This window comes from Rhagoletis zephyria, unplaced genomic scaffold (genome assembly GCF_001687245.7).
Source record: "Rhagoletis zephyria isolate East Lansing unplaced genomic scaffold, Rhagoletis_zephyria_1.1 Rzeph_scaffold_11495, whole genome shotgun sequence".
NCBI lineage: Eukaryota > Metazoa > Arthropoda > Insecta > Diptera > Tephritidae > Rhagoletis > Rhagoletis zephyria.
The window spans coordinates 1-17,610 of record NW_016168572.1 but is presented as its reverse complement, the minus strand read 5'-3'; the positions used below and the strand labels follow the sequence as shown (position 1 = coordinate 17,610).

General features: G+C 33.7%; 1 protein-coding gene across 1 annotated transcript; it reads left to right on the top strand.

The window, feature by feature from the left end:
- Positions 1-5,113: 5,113 nt before the first annotated feature.
- On the top strand, positions 5,114-11,071 carry LOC108377112 (cell wall protein DAN4-like; the record flags this gene model as incomplete). Its single annotated transcript, XM_017633373.1, has 2 exons — positions 5,114-6,501; positions 10,894-11,071. Coding segments are annotated over 2 exons (1,470 nt in total), but the record flags the coding sequence as incomplete, so codon positions are not given.
- Between the last annotated feature and the right edge of the window lie 6,539 nt (positions 11,072-17,610).

Here is a 17,610-nt window from a genome sequence, read left to right as displayed (position 1 = left end):
CATGGGTTGGTAATTATAACTAAATATATGAAAGCTTCTAATATTCATCTAGGTTGTACCAAATCGTTAATTTAGTTGAAGGGTTTGGTAAATACTAGAGATGGGCACGGGCCCATCGAATAAACAGTGAGTTAGGTATTTGCAAATTATTTTTATTTGGAAATAGCTGACGTATAAAGTAACAGATACGCTTTCTTTCAACACATGGTTTAGTCATAGTTACCAAATCTTAGTTGAGGCAACCACGATTTGGTTTGAGAGCGGATCATATTCATGNTTCGATGATAGCTTATTTTTTTTGTAATACAACAGAGCTTAGGGAGAAAAAAAAAATCTGCAAAAAATAAAAGGTTTTCGAGATCCTTCCCCGCAAAGTACAATTTTTTTTATATTTTTACAAAAAAATTGAAAAAATCGGTAATGATTGTTCGTTATCTTTGAATCTACAGGGCCTAGCAAAAAGTGTTGTATGCACAGTTTATAGAAAATTTTATTACCTTTTTCGGAATCAGGGGGTGATTTTACATAAGAATTTCATAACGGCGTTTCTGGTAAAGAGAAAAAGTTGAAATTTGTGGTCCAGTGTAATAAACGGTTAGCTGATTCAAGTCTACAGCAAATTCCCAAAATTAATTGAAAACTTGTATCAACCAAAGCATTGTTTATATTTGCGCAACAATGATTTTATTCAACTAACAATATTGTCCGCTGAAGCTAGTCGTTTTGTAATTATTAACAAATATACATTTGTCCCAACTAGAAGTCTCAAGTAAATTGCAGACTTTCGTGAACTAGATATTTATTTCGCCATATCCAACTATAACCAAATCTTGGTAATTATAACTAAACCTTTTTCTGAGTATACATATGTGTATGCACATCAATGAAAAAATAAATCTTATTTTGTCTTTAAAAACCTACAAAACTTAGTTTTTTCTTAAAACGGAGTATATTTATTACTCAGGTCTGCTTGCTTTTAATACCAAACAATTTAGTTAAAATCATGTGAAAAATATTAGGGACATTTTTGCTAGTTTTGCTTATTTCTCTTTTGTTTGTATGTTTACTATGTATATTTATATGTATTTTATAAAAATGCAGCTGAACTTTGTAGAAAAATTCGAAATTTTCAATAAATTTTTACAACGGTAACAAACTTTTAATGAAGAATTTTTTAGAAAAATTCTATGTATGCAGTTTTGTAGCCTATTAAATGCTAGCTTAATAAAGTGCAAGTTTCCTAAGGCTAAGAACTCGCGTTGATTTTTGATATTTTTTTGCTGACTGGGGGTATAGCGCTTCTCATAAATTTACAAAAACTTGATTTTTGCCACTTTTAATTTTTTACGCTGTAGACTTTTCGCTGGAATCGCCAATACATATGTATTCATAAGTGGGTGGGGCTACGCCAAGTTTTTCCAAAACTTTATAATGTTCTTATTTTCCGTCTAAATACTATTTAAAGTATAAATTTTGTGTGCATAAGCTTTAGTATTTAGTTATTAAAATATCGCAGTTTTCGTATTTCTGAAAACTACCAACTCCAATATCGCCCATTTTCAATACCATCCATCCTACGTTCAAAAGAAGTACACGTATCAAGCTTCGTTCGTTCGAGTTATCGTGTGCACAGACGTACGGACGGACGGACGGACGGACAGACAGTCACGGTTTAATCGATCATTCTGAGCATTTATGTATACATTTGAGTGTATCTATCTCGATTCGTTTTGGCTGTTACAAACAAACGTTTTGTAAGCAAAGTTATAATACCCTTGTGCAGAAGTTCGCTCGGGTGTAAAAACCGCAAAAGCAGTTAAAAAAATCTCCAAAATTAATGCGATTTGTTAACCGGTGAAAACTTGCACTTCATTTGACTTAAAGTGTGTAGGCCATACAATTGCATACCCAAAAATGTTCTAAAGATTCAGATTAAAAAGTTGAAATTTTGATGAAAATTTACTGAAATTTCCCAAATTTTATATAAAGTTGGAAACTGTGATTTATATGTTTTTGGTTAAAGTTTGGACGGCATCATGATACAAAAAAGAAGGTAGTTTCATTTAATGACATTCGTTGTTGTTGTTAACCATTTGACTTTTAATAAAATTATGACATTTCATCAAATTCATGCTACCTGATCACTAGAAGAAATATTTTATTTTTAAGCAGAAGATTTTATTTTATGGACTTGAAAATTATGCCGGGTTGACGATTAGGTTTCAGAACGCATGAAGAAAGTGTATACATACTTACGTATTGTCGTTTAAAGTACAAAACCGCGTATCGTCGTTGTGCAAAACCGCGTAACTGATATTTTTTGCCAAAAATTGGATTTGCGCACACAAGCTCTTGGCTCAAGCCTTATTCATTCGTCCTGAAATGCGATTTCTTTGTAAAAAAGAGAACCATTTTTAAATAAATAATACATACGAGGATTTGCATTTTAATTTAAACATTTGTGAAAGTTAATGGCGATACGGTAATCACGAAGCCTAATTTTTTTTCAAAATCTGATGAGAAATTTAAAATTAAATTTGAGCCAAAATATAAAAAGGTTTTATTTGGGAAGAACATTCTTTAGAATTCGATTTTTAAATCGCAAGATTGTATTCAAAATAAGAAAAAGAAAAAATAACAAAATAATGCGCGCGTGGTTTTTATTATAAAATAAAAAGAACAATTACAATGAAGTCTTCTTTAGTAGTTTATATTTTATATAGCTTTAACAAAAATAGTGCGAGCTACGTAAGTAAAAAAATACCAAGCACTGGTAATGGTTTTTGATTTGAAATATTATTACATTGGTATAAATATGCGAAAGAAAATTCTCCGATTTATTGCCTTTATATTATCAAAGTGGCAAGGCTGTTGATAATACTCACAATTTATGAAACTTCAAAAAATTTTATTATCCGTCAAAAGTTGTTTATTGAAACTACGTTCTTTTTTTGTATCATGTGACGGTATTATAGAAAAAAAAATTGCTTGAAACACATTGCGAACATCTTTTTTAAAAAATCAAAAAGTTTGAGTAACTGTGTATCGACACTGAATTTTGAAACTGTGATTTATATGTTCTTGGTTGAAGTTTGAAGGATATTTATAAAAAGTCAACAAGTTTGAGTCACTGTGTACCGACATTGAAGTTTTGGGGAATGTACTTTGAATGCACTAGCAGTATAGAAGTATTCCTTTTGTACATTGGACTTCATCACGAAAAAAAGTTTCGATTTTTTCCCCCGGAATTACAAAATGTATTATATTTGAAGACCTGCACAATAATATTTCGAAAAAATATTAAGATTTACGTGAGCTGGACCGATTTAAAAATACCTCAAAAAATGTAGTTTTCTTATAAATTAAAAAAAAATNTTACGTGAGCTGGACCGATTTAAAAATACCTCAAAAAATGTAGTTTTCTTTTAAATTAAAAAAAACGTTTTCTTAAAAGATTTAAGCTTAAAAAATTAAAAAAAGTTCAACGGAACCTTAATAATTAGATTTTTTATGCTGTTTCTTTCTTTTTTTTCAAAAATTGGTTTAAGAAAAATATAAGTAACTGGACCAAAACTATACCGATTTACACTTATAAGGTATAACTGGAAGGTATTTTCTCACCCTTTTTATTTTTTTCCAAACAAACGCATTCATGTCCAATTTTTATTTTTTCAAATATTAACACATCTAATTCGTGAATTACCCTATTTCCACGACACACATTAGTAATTCATTTGTCAGTTCTAGTTTTTGTTCTTTTTCTTCGCTATTTGTTATTATTTTTGTGTACTGCAAATATCGAAAATGGAGCTAAACTTTAAGTTATCAACAATTTTAATTTATATAGACAATATTTTATTAATATTATTCTATAACTAGAAAAAGTGCCAGCAAATGGGACCAGGTCGGTGAAAACTTCGATATATTTCCGATAAATATTAGAGAAGTCACCGATTCGCAGGTCATCCGCATGGTAATTCGATCTGAATTATATATAAATGAGGTTAATCGCTCTCAAAATTTTGTATGACGAATTAAGTAATTCGGAAGATAGTTGGCAAGGCGAATGACGAATGGGAGAGCGAGTTACGAATGAGAGGGCGAATTGTGAATCGTGGAAACGCCGTATTAATTAAACTTGGAACGACGCTCGTTTATCTTTCATACTTTGAATTAAATTATTTGCAAAAAAAAAATAAAAATGAGAAAATACCTTTGCAATGATATCCTATAATTCTAAATCGGTGGAGTTTTGGCGGAGTTATTTAAGTTTTTCAAAAACCTATCTTTGAAAAAAGTCCAAAATGCATCAAAAATTTCATTATTAGGATTCTGTTGATTGTTTTTAATATTTTAATGCAAATTTTCTATGCTTATACTGTTTAGCCATGTGAGGTGTTTTTTTTTAAATACCTCAAAAAACTATTTTGAATGATAAAAATCTCACTTTTTGGAGGTACTTTTAATCGGTCCAGCTCACGTAAATCTTAATATTTTTCCGAAATATTTTGGTGCAAGTCTGAAAATATAATAGATTTCATAGTTCCAATGGAAAATTAGTACCTACCGATTTTTTTTTGTATGGGGAGTGATGCAGTCTAGTGTACATATATGTATGTCGAGAGTTTATATTCAATACCCTCTATCTGCAATTTGAATAAAATTTAGACCCGCGTGCTTAACTCGTCTCGGGTTTAACGGTCATCCATACAATTTATTTTAACAAGGCTGACAATTAAGTCAGCTGTGGCTTCATTTTGATGAAATTTGCAGGTAGATGGTATTAAATATAAGTGTTCGAAATATTTTAGCAAGCTTTTGTAATTTCATGTCGTTTTTGTCTTCATTTTACTTAGTTGTGTTGGTAATTTTCGCATATAATAATTTATTAATAAATATGTTTTTTTTTTTTGTTTTAAACTCGTTTACTGCAACTAGGTCGACGCTTACTTGAACTTTCCANTATAAGTGTTCGAAATATTTTAGCAAGCTTTTGTAATTTCATGTCGTTTTGTCTTCATTTTACTTAGTTGTGTTGGTAATTTTCGCATTTAATAATTTATTAATAAATATGTTTTTTTTTTTTTGTTTTAAACTTGTTTACTGAAACTAGGTCGACGCTTACTTGAACTTTCCCCAACCGCAACACTTCAACACCATACATTCGCAACAACAACCACACCATCAGCACCATCAACAACAACAAACCAACGATACAAATCCAATACTACCACCGAAACTTCACAAATCTCTAACGAATTTAAAGTCTTCGACAAGCAACAATCATAGCATTATGACCACGACCACCAAACCATCGAATGTATGTGCTGCTGTTGCTGCTACTACGCCCACCACTACTGCAACTGCCACTGTCTCCTCGAGCTGTACTGCCGTGCAGACGATTAGCACCCTCAGTAAACCAACAACTTCTACGGCGGCATATTCGTCGCGTAAGGATCATCATAATAATCTAGATCCTATAAGCAGCATCGGCATTAACAACAGCAGTAGCAATAAAAATTCGCCGCCATCACTCACTTTGCCACTATCCCCGGTGATAACGAAAAGCGCTGGCGGCACAGCGGCCCACAGCAGTAGTGGCACCGGCGGAATCACTCCCAGCAACACCGTCGGCTCGGTCTCACATTCTTCAGAGAAGTCCAGCAAAATAAACTCAAGCACCTTTTACCCGCTGCAAAATAGCCACGTGACCTATACACTGCCAAAACACATTAGTGGAAAAGTTTCGCTGAATAGTACTATTGCCAGTGTGGTAAGCAAGGTGCCTTCAGTGATCAGTATACCCATTGGTGGTGGGGAAGTCGATCTCTATGAGAACAACAATGGCTGTGGTGGCAGTAATGCTTTGAGTCAAAATAGTGGCACGAGCAGCAAGCACGAAACGTCGTCAAAGAACGGAGGAGGAAGCGGGCGTAGCACTACATTGCCAAAGACATTGCGTACCAAAAAGCAGCAAGGCTGCAGCGGCAGCAACACCAACAGCAATAATATGAACAACCAGCCATCACCTTCCAACAGCACACCGTCTACCTTGGCAGCAGTGTCAGTGTCGGTATCGCAATGTAGTATGCCCGCCTATCCACAACAGTATGCTAGTCATCATGCCAAAACAAACGCAAATGCAATAACAACCACTACAACAGCAAATGCAACAACACAATTCAATTCCCACGTTGTTGATGGCAATACTTTATCATCTGCCAAACATTTACCCGTCTGTACAACCTCTAAAAATTGCCTAAATCCGAAGGAGCATTTTCTACCGAACGACACCAGTTTGGATGACGATTACTTGAGTGAGTGTGAGAATTGTAAAATAGCGCAGAGCGCTAAATATTATTTGAATGCTGAGGAAGTAGAGTCAACACCGCAGGAGACAATGACACTGCAACGTAAATCGATGGATGACAATAAGGAAGAACAGGAGCAGGCATATTATCGAATTTCGCACACGCTGCCAACAAATCCAAAGAAAAATGCGTAAGTATTAAATGTACATGCATTAGCGTTGCTCCTGTGCATACGAATTCCTCGTTTAGAGGAAGAACAACTTTTCTTACACCAAAGCGAAATTTATCACCCCTATTCTGTTTTCTGCAACACTTTCGTATTCGGATTTTGTCACGAATCTTAGAAATGGTATGCTGCAATCCGAATCGTACCTTCGAAATTCGTAAAAATGGCATGCCTAAAAACAAACGAGGAAGAAATTGACAGCTTTTTCGCATAATTTTGTACCAAAACAATTCTGTGTCGGAATCGAGATAAAAATTAAGCAAAAAGATGTAAATCGAGGTGTGTTTGCAGGAAATATTAGTGGTGTTCTTTTAAACAGATAAATTTGCCTTTCGCATATATGTACGTATATTTTTATATAGTGCTTTATATGAACGAACCAAAAAGAATGTTTGTTGCCCCTTATCGAGAAACTTGGGTACGGTTTAGTTATTTGTACAATCATTTTGGGTTGTTGTATGCAAACGCATCACCCAATCTAAAGACTTTAACGTACATATGTATGTAGTCAAAGGATTAAACTTTAATTTAAACAAAGGTTTAAAATTCCCGAGCTCTAGTTTATTAAAAAATTCGGTTTGAACGGCGCACTTTTTGTAAATTTCGATATGGGTTCTGCNTGTTTGTTGCCCCTTATCGAGAAACTTGGGTACGGTTTAGTTATTTGTACAATCATTTTGGGTTGTTGTATGCAAACGCATCACCCAATCTAAAGACTTTAACGTACATATGTAGTCAAAGGATTAAACTTTAATTTAAACAAAGGTTTAAAATTCCCGAGCTCTAGTTTATTAATAAATTTGGATTGAACGGCGCACTTTTTGTGCAAAGAAACAGTGGATGTCGTAGCCGGGGTTATATGCACAATAAATGTTGTATACCTTTCACAGTCGAAGAGGAACTTCCGCCCTCTTCTCCGGCAACACAGAAAAGAANTGTCGTAGCCGGGGTTATATGCACAATAAATGTTGTATACCTTTCACAGTAGAAGAGGAACTTCCGCCCTCTTCTCCGGCAACACAGAAAAGAGAATTCTCATTAGTAAGGCTTATAATCCCTAAGCGGAGCCGAAGGCAGAAGTAAGCGCAACCAGGTTGTGGACCTAACAAAATTCATATTTTCAATGGCTTGGAAGAAGCCATTATTGCATTAACTGGATTGAGAACCAGTTCTTCAGGCATAGAAGGAGTTATAGCTTGTGGCTCAACCAGCAGCTGACATAGATGGGTCCATGGTTATTTTGCCCGACAGCTCCGCATACCTTTGTGAATCCATTGCCATAGCACGCTCTTACTTCGATGCTGCAATTGGAAATACATCAGAATCCATAATTCTCCTCCAAATATGTAAAATGAACAAATTTTACTATAAACAAGCACATGATCAGTGTTTTTTCAATTCCTTTCCACTTTATTTTCCTTCATATAGCTGACTTCGAAAAACAACTGATAGCAGGAAATGCTGCACACTTTTTCGCCAGGGTTGCAGCATGGAGATTTTTCGTTTTTCGTAACCTAGCTACGAATTACGAATTCAGAAAATTCGGGTTCAAGAGTGCATGTTATTGGTAAATGCAATGTACAAAGTGATTTTACATATTTTGAAGGAAACGATGGACTCTATTGCATTTGCAATTATAGCAGCGGAATAAGAGCGCTCTACCCCAGGTGCTAGTACGTGCTTGTCTTTAAATGAGTTTTGTGAGCATTTGAAGCCCATGCTGTACCGCACTGACATTGTGTGTATCGACTAAGCCATGCCATCTTAAGTTGACCCATTCCTGTACGCTCCTGTTGAGAGGCGTGAGTTAATAATAATAATAATAATATAATAGATTGGCGCTTACACATAAGTTAATGTTTGGCCGAGCTTCTCCTCCAATTTGTGGCGTGCGCCTTGATGTTGTCACACAAAGCGGAGGGACCTACAGTTTGTATATCAAAGAAATTAAAAATATTCGATTGATACTTTTTATCTAGAAAAACGTAAATCTGGAGATTAGTCCTCTGCCCAACCCACCACCCACAAAAATCACTGCCGAAATTCTTTAAATAGGCTTCAGTTTAGAATAAACTTTCAACCTGTTTTAGTTTGAAGAAATTAGTAGTAATCTACAACTTGATTACCACGCCCACCGTTGGTTTATGTTTATCATTGTTAACAAAAAACATTTTATTTCCACATACGTATACATATCGTTACCTAAAAGTGAAAGTCGCTTTTTTAAATTGTTCAAAGAGACGAAAAACCGTCTTAAATGTGTAAACTAAAATACGCCTATATAACGTAAAAAACAAATTTACGAAGCATAGCTGGAAATTCAAATGAGAATCGAGCCATTTAGCCTCCCTTTTAATGAAGATATCCTTAGACTAGCTTGCAGCCCATTTAGATTTAAGCTTTATTTCGTCGCTTGAAAAGGTACATTAGGTGAAGTGCGTACGGTGAAGTTAATAAAATTGTAGCCGATCACCAGTTAGAGCCTGTGCACCAGAACTAAAAAAATAGAAGGCATAAATTCCATAGTAAGAACTATTTTATATTATTCCGATCACATGTGCTCATGGGACATTCAAAGCAGGGCAGCACATGGTTAAATAAATATAAGGGTTACATAACCTCTTTTTTTCTGCATGCCAATTGCGGCCATGCATTTTGGGGTAGTAGAAAAAGGGGGAAAAGATTAGGATTATTTTTACTGCTTTTTAAGTACTATTTCCAACACATAAATATGTCAGTGGACCCCACACCAGTTAAATGAAGCTTGCATCAATAAAATATTTTTTCTGTAAACCAGTGTAATTACAGTTTAATTTTTTTGCTCAAAAGAAATTATTATTACTTAATTTTTATTTTTTCGATCAAATATATTAATTTTAATAATTATTATTCAGTTTAATTTTCCTACCTTAAAATTATTATTTGTAAAACTTAAAAGGCCACTCGGTCGTGCCACACACATATCATGATGGTTAAAAATTAAAAAGTAAGGACTANAGTTTAATTTTTCTACCTTAAAATTATTATTTGTAAAACTTAAAAGGCCACTCGGTCGTACCACACACATATGATGATGGTTAAAACTTAAAAAGTAAGGACTATTTTCCGTCTTTTATTTATTCATATTAAAACAAATTAAACTAAACCATTCTCTTTATTTAATTATTTTTAAATTCTAATAAAAATTACATATTAGCCTGTATGGAATTTTGTTTGTATTTTTTCCTTAAGTTCTAAAGTACATGAATATGCGTACTTAGTTTTTAAATATCTAAACTTTAAAGGGAATTTTATTTTACGACCTTTATTTTCGTTACCATCNTTCATATTAAAACAAATTAAATTATACCGTTCTCTTTATTTAATTATTTTTAAATTCTAATAAAAATTACATATTAGCCTGTATGGAATTTTGTTTGTATTTTTTCCTTAAGTTCTAAAGTACATGAATATGCGTACTTAGTTTTTAAATATCTAAACTTTAAAGGGAATTTTATTTTACGACCTTTATTTTCGTTACCATCTTAAAATTACATTTCTGAATTCTATCAGTAATATTATAAAATAATTATGCATTTAAATTGTTAGACCAAATCCAATAATATGTTGGATATGTAGTTTATATTTTACCAAAAATTTACTTACAAAATCACAATTATTGGAAATTATAGCTCAAATTTTTCAATGAATTTGAATCGAAAGGTCAAAGCAAAAGCGAAAGAAAGAAACAGTGATACCTGCTCATACTTTTTTCATTTTTTTCTGCTCCATTTTTTTTCCATTTTGCCCAGAAATTAAATTGGAATAAATAGGGTAGGCATTTCTGTAACGCTGGTATGCCGAAATTGCCAAAACNCATTATCGTAGCCATCCGAGGCACTGCTCCAATAATATGTTGGATATGTAGTTTATATTTTACCAAAAATTTACTTACAAAATCACAGTTATTGGAAATTATAGCTCAAATTTTTCAATGAATTTGAAACGAAAGGTCAAAGCAAAAGCGAAAGAAAGAAACAGTGATACCTGCTCATACTTTTTTCACAAAATTGTCTGCTCCATCTTTTGTTCCATTTTGCCCAGAAATGAAATTGGAATAAATAGAGTAGGCATTACTGTAACGCTGGTATACCGAAATTGCCAAAATTACAACAACCACCCCTTAAGTGACAACACCTTATTATTATTTCACCATGAGGCCAGCATGAAGTCTAACTGGAATTTTGTAGGTCTCCTGTTTCCTTCTTCCCATCTACTTCCTGCACATTTTGCAGTTTGTGAGCAGAAATGCTGACAAAATTTAAACTTCAAAACGATTTCGAAATCTAACCTAACATTCGTTTTAATTTTTTTCAGTCCAATCAAAAATAACAATCGTGAACCATGGTTTTCTACAATCCCTGCTAGCTCATCATCCGAAGAGGATGTCAACGAATGAGATTTAACGCATTTTCTTTAAATAAGAAGCAACAAAAAAACGACAAGCACCGAAATAGTTATTAATTACGTGAGCCCACACACACATAAGCGCACTCATACTCATGATAGGAAAACAAGTGACGGATTAGCATTTTTGATGTNTAGTTATTAATTACGTGAGCCCACACACACATAAGCGCACTCATACTCATCATAGGAAAACAAGTGACGGATTAGCATTTTTGATGTGACAAATAAGGAAAAACAATTAAGTATATAAATGTAGTAGCCTAGCCGCACAGTAAGGTAAGTTATAAAAAAATGCTTGTGATGATTTAAGACATGAAAACAAAGTAAGAGAATTACATACTTGGAGGAATATAGATACATTATACATATATGCAGAAATGTATAACAAGAAGATGATGTACATAAATGGCATTTAAAGGAGTCGTGTAAATTCAATGGTATTAATTTGTAGAATATAAAGAAAAAAATTGTTAGGAGATAACAAATCTAGGGCTTATATTCAATACTTCTCTATCTGCATTTGTCACAAAAATGAGATTCTGATATAAAAATCCACCTAAGATNAAGGAGTCGTGTAAATTCAATGGTATTAATTTGTAGAATATAAAGAAAAATGTTGTTAGGAGATAACACAACTAGGGCTTATATTCAATACTACTCTATCTGCATTTGTCACAAAAATGAGATTCTGATATAAAAATCCACCTAAGACTTAACTGTCATCGGTGGTATTAATGCTGACACTGTACAACGCTTGACAGAAGAAATTGCTATTAAATTACAAAGTCACAATTAACATCATGACAACATGAGTTCTAAGATCACAAAGTAGTTTTTGTGAAAATGGCAGATTGAATATAAACCCTCGAAGAGTCAAGCGCTAATGAAATGAAAAAAAGACAAAAACAATGAAAAAATTTCAGTGTTAAAAAAAAAACTTATTACTGCATTGTTGATTCTCCTTTCAACTTTTTGCACGTTTCATCAGTCATTTGCGCTTTGCGTGTATACCAAAAATATTATTAGTTTCAATTACAATAAGCAAAGTACATTAGTATATATCCATGTAAGAATAAGCGTGAGCATGTATGTATTTACAGAGAAGCTCAAATAGTTGAAAACAAGCCAGATATCTTAACTAAGAAAATATGCATATGCATAAACACATAGTATTAAAAAAAAAACACATTGTACAACTAAGCGGTACCAAAAATTTTAAGCAAAATGTTAATGTGTGTGCAAAGATAGATGTTTATTAATTATGCGCTTCAATTAATAAGTGATTATGACGAAAAGTTTATAGTTTTATTTAAGCAGTTTGTTCGTACATATACATACAATATAAGATAACTAAAATTCACTTGAATTATTACGAATATACCCTGCAAACCATTTGTTCATAGTATTCTGAATTGTAGAGAAATTTTAAGGAATTCGTAAAGATCTCATCCGATTTTGTGCCGAATTTTCTAAAATGAAATGAACTGTGCACACTTTGATTCTTTTACGAAATTTCGGAAGAAAATCGGTAAAGAAATGAAAATAATGCTGCTATGTGAAGAAGTTCTTGCAGAAGTTTTTCAGAATTTTCTTTATTTTTCGTACAGAAATTTCTTTACGAGTTCGGGTCAACCACTTCATATAATTTTCTTTGAAGATTCGTAAAAAAAAAATCGTTACAGAAATGAGATTTCGTTAAGATTTCGGGAACTTTGGTTTTTGCAGGCTATGTACGAGTAAAACTTATGTAGGTGTATAAAGAAGCAAGCCAATATTTAAGTTCTCGCACAAAATCAATTAACGCGTTGCTGGGTGTTCACGTTGTTTGCTGTGCACATTTCGGGGAATAAAGAATTAAAATTAATATTTATATACTAAATATTTATAGTTAGTAAAATTTTACTATGCGAATTGCAAATGTTAACAAAATTTTACTGCACATAGGTAATTCGTTATGGAGACAAAAAAAAAAAAAAACAGAAACAAAGCGAACATCAGTGATATGCAACCAACGTGAATATCATTTCTATGTATAGTTATTGCCACTACCGAATTAGATAAAAATGATTAAGGTGTATATGTGAATGCCAAACAATGTATTAATTCGAAGTTATGCTTTTAAAATTTTATAAAATTCTAGAAATTATGCTACACAATTTTTCACAAAATTGAGTGACACGCCAAGTTTCACTTAAAATTCAATTTCAAGAATTAAGGCTCAGTTAGATAATCATACCATCATAGCCATAACTCTGTCTAATGTTTCAGTGCTGCTTATGGTTATGACGAAAAACGAAAACTCAGTAGATACATGCGGTTATGGTTATGGCTAAGAGTTGCCTATACGTTTGATTAGAACAGATAATTGCTATGATTATGGCTATGGCAATGTTATTGTTGAAATAATTGGGCCTTTGATCGTACCTAAAAACTATAGAGAACCTGTGCGTTTTTTTGCTTAATCGTTAAAGATTATGTACATATGGGTGTTTCCATGATGTCGGACGTGACATTCATCCGAATTTAGTGTAAAATAAATTATACGAAAACGGAAGTCATTAATAAACAAAATTTGCCGTTGTGTAGCTATTATACGGTCCTTTGGTTGACAAAGAAATTAGGGACGTGACAAAAACAGAAGATGTTGTAGAGTATGTATATACATGTAAAAATAAGCAGAACTCTGCGAATCCTGTGGGGTTTTCTTCTCTTGAACTTTATTTAAATAAAATCAAATTACGGACCATTACAACCGGCGGATGCGCGTGCAGCGCAATTGCATTTTTGGTTGCAATATGATCCCAAAATATGCGAGCGTTTTGCCGGTGGAATTGTGTGGGAACGGAATCGCATGATAATTTGCTGATTGTGTGGAAATGGCTTTAACAAAGCATGGTATTAACTCCTCCCTCCGAAATTCCAATCGTCCCCGATTGGACTATTTTTAAAAAATGGAATGTCGTTAAGACCCCTGTGACGAATATTTGGTATTTCCGGCATTTGTATGGACTGTGGTTTATGGATGATTATTTCGGAGCTTCTGCTCCTCTTGCATTTAAATATTGCAATTATGGCTATAATTATGGCCAATATCCCAAAGTGTGTAACCATACTGGATTTTACCAAAAGGTTTAGGGAACTTATTTTTTTTATATTCCTAACATTTAGCTCCTTCATGAATTTAAGAGATAGAACCTCCTCAAACTCTGAGCGTGAATTCGAATGCTGGATTAGTGGAGGCAACGGTCTCAGGCTATGTGCTTCCAGAACAGTAAAACTTAGGTTATTAATCTTTATGGTTTCGTTGAAATACTTTACAAGATATGACCCTTTTGCGTGACTTGTTACATTTTTGTTGGTCAGATTTCCATTAAAATTATTTAACGAGATTAGCCCTGTTTTTATTTCATCGATATTATTGACATGGTCACTATTGGTCACAATGCAATCGAAAGGCTTACTTTTAATTAAATTTGTAATACAGTTCTCATTTTCGAAATCTTTGATTTGATCTTGCTTACATATTTTTACATTATTTATTTCTTTGCAATCTTTTAAAATTCCAAAATACTTTCCTCTACACTCTTAACACATTTTCAAACTTCAGTTTCAAGATCCTTCCATCTCTGCGTATTGGTTTCATTAGAATACAGTTTTATTTGGTCTTCCGTTTTTGGTTACATAAATTATTAAACTTTCATTCATAGCGATTTGAACGTCAGCCAAATTCAACGACTCCTCTAACGATCCAAATGTCATATTTTCTTTTATAAATATCTCGTTAATTTTCTGAGTTTCTTGGTTGGAAATTATAAAACTATTTATAATATTAGCCTTGGTAAGATGTATTGCTCGGTTAATATTCTCAATTTCTCCTTTTATTATATCAATCTTAAACTTATACTCGAGTATCAACGAGGTTAGAAGTTCGTTGCTACTTTGCATCGTTTTTAGTATGATATTACTTACTTGCGTAATATTTTTAATTCTATCAAAAATGTTTCTATCGATTATTAGTTGCTGGTTGTTGTTTTCAACAACTTCAACTTTAGATGCAGGAATATACGGTTAGGTTGATGTAATGGAGGATTCTGTAGATACCTGTTTGCACCTTTCCGATGCCATTCTCGATGGTAACGATTTCTGCTTGAGAGTAGTCGAGCACCTCGACTGAGCCATTGCGCAGAAGAAGTTTGAGGGAAAGGAATAGTAATAATTCCTTCGGGATCTGCATCATTCCTTACTGGTTTTCCACAATGGAGATAAAGATGGGTGTAAAGATGACGGGCAAAGATGATTTTTATTTATTTATTTATTTATTTATTTACTTGTTACCAAAGTCACTTAGAGCTTAACTGTTTGTTACTATTTTTTGTTGTAAAGATGATGGGGGTAAAGATGATAGCGTTTATTTATTTATTTTAATTTATATTTTTTTTTCCTTTTTTTACCAAAGTCACTTAGAGCTTAACTGTTTATAATTGTTTATAAATTTTTTTGTGTTGCTATTTTTTGTTGTAAAGATGATGGGGGTAGAGATGATTGCTTTTATTTATTTATTTTATTTTATATTTTTTTTCCTTTTTTACTAAAGTCACTTAGAGCTTAACTGTTTATAATTGTTTATAACTTTTTTTTTGTGTTACTATTTTTTGTTGTAAAGATGATGGGGGTAAAGATGATTGCTTTATTTATTAATTTTATATCTTTTTAAAGTCACTGTATGTCTTAACTGTTTATAACTTTTTGCTTTATATTTTCTGACGATTTTCCTTTAACTGCTAACTGTTTATACCTTTTTGCTTTATATTTTTTGACGATTTTCCTTAACTGCTAACTGTTTATAACTTTTTGCTTTATATTTTTTTATGATTTCTTCTAATTATTCGCTATTGGTAGGCTGGACTATACGGTCCGTCCTTTTTGCGAGGATAAAAATTTTCCTCGCTACTAAGGGGCCTGTTCCAATAGTATGTTTTATTTATTATTATATTTTTTCCATTTGTCCGCGTCACTTTGTCGCGCGGTCCCTTACTTCGGGCGCCAAATAAAACGCGAGACTTAAGTTTATGTTTTAATCTTTATTTATTCCAAACTTTGTTAGGCGGCACTATGTGCCTTTAGCTCGCGAGTGAGTTCAAGACTAACTTATCTTTAAGCTACCGCTTACAAACAAACCTAAGCCTGAGCCGGCCTACGTGACCAAAGATGCCTGGTCAGCAGAATGGGGATTGCGTTTGTTTCCCTCACCTGAAGTGTTTGGTTTGTTAGTTGCGCGTGTTTCGCTCAACTAAGGTGTTTAATTTCCTTAGCTAAGACGGCGGATGCGCGTGCAGCGCAATTGCATTTTTGGTTGCAATATGATCCCAAAATGTGCGAGCGTTTTGCCGGAGGAATTGTGTGGGAACGGAATCGCATGATAATTTGCTGATTGTGTGGAAATGGCTTTAACAAAGTTTGTTATTAACTTATATGCGCAAGTAAAATGCAATTGCGTAATCTATTAATAAACTGCATAATCATTGAGTATGGTTTGGCACCTCCGTGGCATAATTTCATGGAGATTTTCAGCGCAGCTTCCGGGAAGAGCGCGCCAAATATCCGAAATCCTCTTGAAAGCTGCATATTCCTTGCCGACTGCAAAATGCCACTTTTATTTACATTTTAAGCATTTTAACCGAATCCAATTGTGGCTTAAGGGGCTCCAAACACCCAAACCCACGCACTGAGAAGCATCCCTGAACATTGATTTTTTACAGGGTGTTTTCGCTGAACGAAATCGATACTGTTCACTAACCATGGACGCTTTACCGGAGCCCATGCCCAAAAAGTCGCTTCTTCAAAGAAGATCTCCTTCCACCAGGAAGTGCACGTGGATTGCGTTAGCAAGGGTTTCAAGCTTGTAGGACGATATAATACATTTATTTCGTGTAAACGTTCCTGATATGAATTCCTATTTCCGCAAGTTTGGCATTCTATTCACACCGACGCCGAATCGGATGTCGGCTGAATAAGCGCACGCTCCCTTTATCCTGTTTGCTGAGGGTCGCTCTCTTTTTCCCACGTTTTGGTAGTTCATCAACGTTTCTTGACGGTTTGTGCTGCAGCATACCGGCTTGCAACTAAAACACTTGCTTGACATTAGTTTGAAGTTTTAATTACAAGAGAACACTTAGCTGGTTACATAGAGAGTACAAACAGTAAAATGCAAAATGTAAAGTTTACAACAACGAAATTAAAGCTACAAAACTAGACAAATAATACTAGAGCTAGAAGACACAAGCTATAGAAAGGTCATGAACGAATGGTTGATGTTGGCTGTGGTTGCTGTCGACTGACATATTATTATGATGCTGGCCCCCAGTAAATTTTTCATTATGCCAATTTCGTTTCTACCGAAAAATGCAACAAATGAGAAGGCAACAAAAACACCATGCGCGTCGCTACCTAGGGGCAGAGTTTGATGCCTCCCCCAACAACCCATTGTTGCATAGTTTTGTTCGGTTTTACTTAAAGTTCGTGAAACCATCGTTATTGGCCGTCCCTTTTGCGATAAAACGGCTCCGATCGCATCGGCAGATGCATCCGTTGTTAACTCAAAGGGTTTCCTAAAATCGGGATATA